The following is a 3,472-nucleotide window of genomic DNA, read 5'->3' as shown; positions in this document are numbered from 1 at the left end:
TAGAATTGCTAGAATTGCTTTCACTCTTTCGTTGTGTGGGCTCGCATATCATGGATTTTGTCTATGACAATCCACAATCCTGTTTTTGTTACTTCAAGTCTGTAGGTTTTCACATATTACCCGGCACATCGAGCGAAAAGTCTGTGCCAAGAGTGTAAGAGGAATGTCATGCCGTTTGATTGACATCTGATTCTGATCCAACGGCGAATGGATCCCGGCCACCAATTAACATCTAGGAGTACAGACCTGTGCGTTGGTACACAATAATAAAATTGTATTGTTGGCATGTTGAGTGAAAAGGCTATGCCAAGAGTGGGGTTGGGGGGTGGAGGTGGAAAATTACTAAGGAAGGTGTGAATCATGTGATTCAGATCCCATCCAACGATGAACAGGTGGTCATCACCCGATAACATCTTTATAAAAGTTAATATATCCATATTTTAACTTATCCTAAAGAAAGAAAAAAATCTTGCCATTTTGCTTATTTATGAATATCAAGCATTTCTCTTGTCATTGTATTATTTTGATGGAATGAGGTGCTATTTCACAATGCTCCTGACGAAATATGCTTTGCTTCGATAAAACATGATATGTGATCTCATTATTAAGAAGTGGTAAGCCTGTATTCCGTAATTGGTTCTAGGTTATAAATGCTGTAATTATAGACCGATTCCAAATCTACTGTGTTTATAGCGATCTGTGTGAAGCATTTGATTCAGTATTTGTCAAGATAGAGTTGGGGTAGCACCGATTGAAGAGAAGCTTGTCCAACATCGTCTGAGATGGTTAGGGCATATTCAGCGCAGGCCTCCAGAAGCGCCAGTGCATAACGGACGGCTAAAGCGTGCTGATAATGTCAAGAGAGGTCGGGGTAGACCGAACTTGACATGGGAAGAGTCTGTAAAGAGAGATCTAAAGGATTGGAGTATTACCAGAGAACTAGCCATGGACAGGGGTGCGTGGAAGCTTGCTATCCATGTGCTAGAACCATGAGTTGGTTGCGAGATCTTATGGTTTTCACCTCTAGCCTACCCCAACTTGTTTGGGACTAAAGGCTTTGTTGTTGTTGTTGTTGTTGTTGTTGTTGTTGTTGTTGTATTTGTCGTAGAAATTGATAGTACGTGGTCTGTTGTCTTGTGTAGGTCGTGCAGGTGGATTTGTATCAGTTGCAGCCCATTTTCTACCAACATTGCGTCTTTTTATTGCATTGGCCTTGCTATTAGATCAATAGCTTTGCATAAACACCTGCTTTTGTATTCATGAATCTCCAAAACAGATCCTATGAACACACATGATGATGATACTCCCTCTGTTCCGAAATATAAGTCTTTCTAGAGATTCCAACAAGTGACTACATACGGAGCAAAATGAGTGAATCTACACTTTAAAATATGTCTATATACATCCATATGTTGTGGTCCATTTGAAATGTCTAAAAAGACTTATATTTAGGAACGGAGGGAGTACATGTTTAGTTAATCTCGTCTCTAGATGAATTATGACCTAAATCCCTGACCCCTACCATGTACTACCAGTTAATGTGAATGTTTTTGATTCATGTTACATTTTGATTGCGGTTAACTTCATGCCTCTGTGCTCTTTTGTCCACAAGGGTGTGAGATGGAGACCCACAACGAACCAAAGAAAAGCCAAGCCGACGCATGGGAGTTAGCCAACAAGCTAAACGAGAACGCACAGCATATTCATATGATACTAAGTGGAGAGGCTGATGAAGATGGTGGCCACCACAATGCTCCTGCCTATGCCATCTCACCTGATGCAATGGAGACCACTCGGCAGAAAGCCGACGAGCTGATCAAGTCGCTAGGTGGGCTCGTGAGCTACTTGAACCAGTTCACTGATCTGATCAAGGAAAACGGGATCGAGGATGTCGTCGGTGTGAACTGACTGATGGTCCTTTGAACTTTGAAGGGTCGAATCATGCCAGCCTGATCGTCCGTCTCTGTCCCTCTCCATGTCCTCTCTCTCTCTGTAAATATGAGGGCTATGTAGGATGCTTCTAATCAAATGATGTAGGTTTGTAGCAGACACTGTATGTGCGTTGGCGCCACTCTCTGTTTCACCCACCTGCCTGGTGCTTACAGAGACATTGGCTGGATCAGTTTATCTGCTGTTCTGTGTGATTTCTCTTCAATTGGCCCTAGGATACCATACGAGAGTTTCTTTCCCCTCTTTGAAACAGAGGCATAAGATTTGCCACATTGGCCACTTATAGGCGCCGGTGCACCGGCCCAAATTTGGGCCGGTCGCAGCACCAGCGTCCGATCTAACAAACATTAGCCGCACGATGCCTTCCTTCCTCTTCCGTACCTATTCTTCCAGGAAACAATCCCCATCGCGCCGCCATTAAGGAGCGACACGCCCGGCCTCCAAGCGCTGCCCGCGCGTTTCTCGCCCGTCGCTGCCCTTGACGCCGGTCCCCCTCGTCGCCGGTCTCCGTCGAAGCTGCCGGTCGCCGGCTTCATGCATGCAGCAGCCCATGGCGCTCCTATGGCGACGGCCGCAGCTCCGTAGCCAGCCATCCTCGTCACCGATTGCAGCATCAAAATGGCACGGGTGGTTGTAGCAAAAAACAAACTGGTTGTAGCAGCACCATCGGGTCATGGTCACCACCGCCGGGGCGTGGGCACCACCACTGGGCCGTGGTCACCACCGCCGTGGGATGGCCTCCACTGATTGCAGCAAATCTTGTCGCCGGTGGTAGCTTTCCCAATTCCAGCTGCAGCAAAATCGCAGCACTGTCGTCGCCGCCACAATTCACCGTTGCCCCCCTTGTAACAAATCTAGCCGTCGGTTGTAGCATGGCCGGTCACTGGTTGTAGCACGACCGGTGTGTGGTCGTAGCATGGCCCTGCGGCTACGAAGTTGGGAGTACGCCGTGACCATGGCCAGAGGGGGCGAGAAGGAAAGTGGTGGATGACCATGGCGCCCGCCCAAGGAGCTTGCCGGTGTCGACTCCCCGTTCATGCTACAAGGAGTCCACCCAAGGAGCTCCGCCGCTGACGACCATGGCGCTCGCTCAAGAAGCTCGCCGGCGAGGCATGAGATTGGAAAAGAGGAGAGAAAGTATATGATGTGTTCTTTTGGGTTGGGGGGAATGAATGGACGAGAGGAGTCCATGAGAAGATAAGGCATCGCAGGGGATAAGCTGTTGTACTGGAGACACGCACGTTGCGAGGCGACCGGCCGAGTCGTCAGCCGGTCGACCGTCCGCAAACGTTTCCCAAAACAATATGCCCTAGTTTTTTAGCACCTACGGTAACCCAAAGATTAGCCTTTTGAGGAGGATTGGCGGCGGTGCACTCTTGTGGCGAAACACACGAGTCTTTATATTGTCCAAGAGACGAGCATGATAAGAAAGGCCATAGCTCGCCTATTAGGGTTTCATAAGTGGAGGTGTCCATGTGCAGAAGCCCGAACTTCTAAATGACCAATCTCCATGGCTTAATAG

General features: G+C 48.0%; 1 protein-coding gene across 1 annotated transcript in view; it reads left to right on the top strand.

The window, feature by feature from the left end:
* The window catches only part of LOC123144129 (trihelix transcription factor ASR3), a 3,736-nt gene extending 1,592 nt beyond the window's left edge, over nt 1–2,144 (top strand). The window contains exon 2 of the mRNA XM_044563162.1: nt 1,613–2,144. Coding sequence (XP_044419097.1) covers nt 1,613–1,908 — 296 coding nt within the window. The 3' untranslated portion in view covers nt 1,909–2,144. The remainder of the gene's footprint in view (nt 1–1,612) is intronic.
* Nucleotides 2,145–3,472: the final 1,328 nt, after the last annotated feature.

Source organism: Triticum aestivum, chromosome 6D (genome assembly GCF_018294505.1).
Source record: "Triticum aestivum cultivar Chinese Spring chromosome 6D, IWGSC CS RefSeq v2.1, whole genome shotgun sequence".
In the NCBI taxonomy this organism is placed as follows: domain Eukaryota; kingdom Viridiplantae; phylum Streptophyta; class Magnoliopsida; order Poales; family Poaceae; genus Triticum; species Triticum aestivum.
The sequence above is the reverse complement of the archived record's forward strand: the minus strand, read 5'-3'. Positions and strand labels throughout refer to the sequence as shown.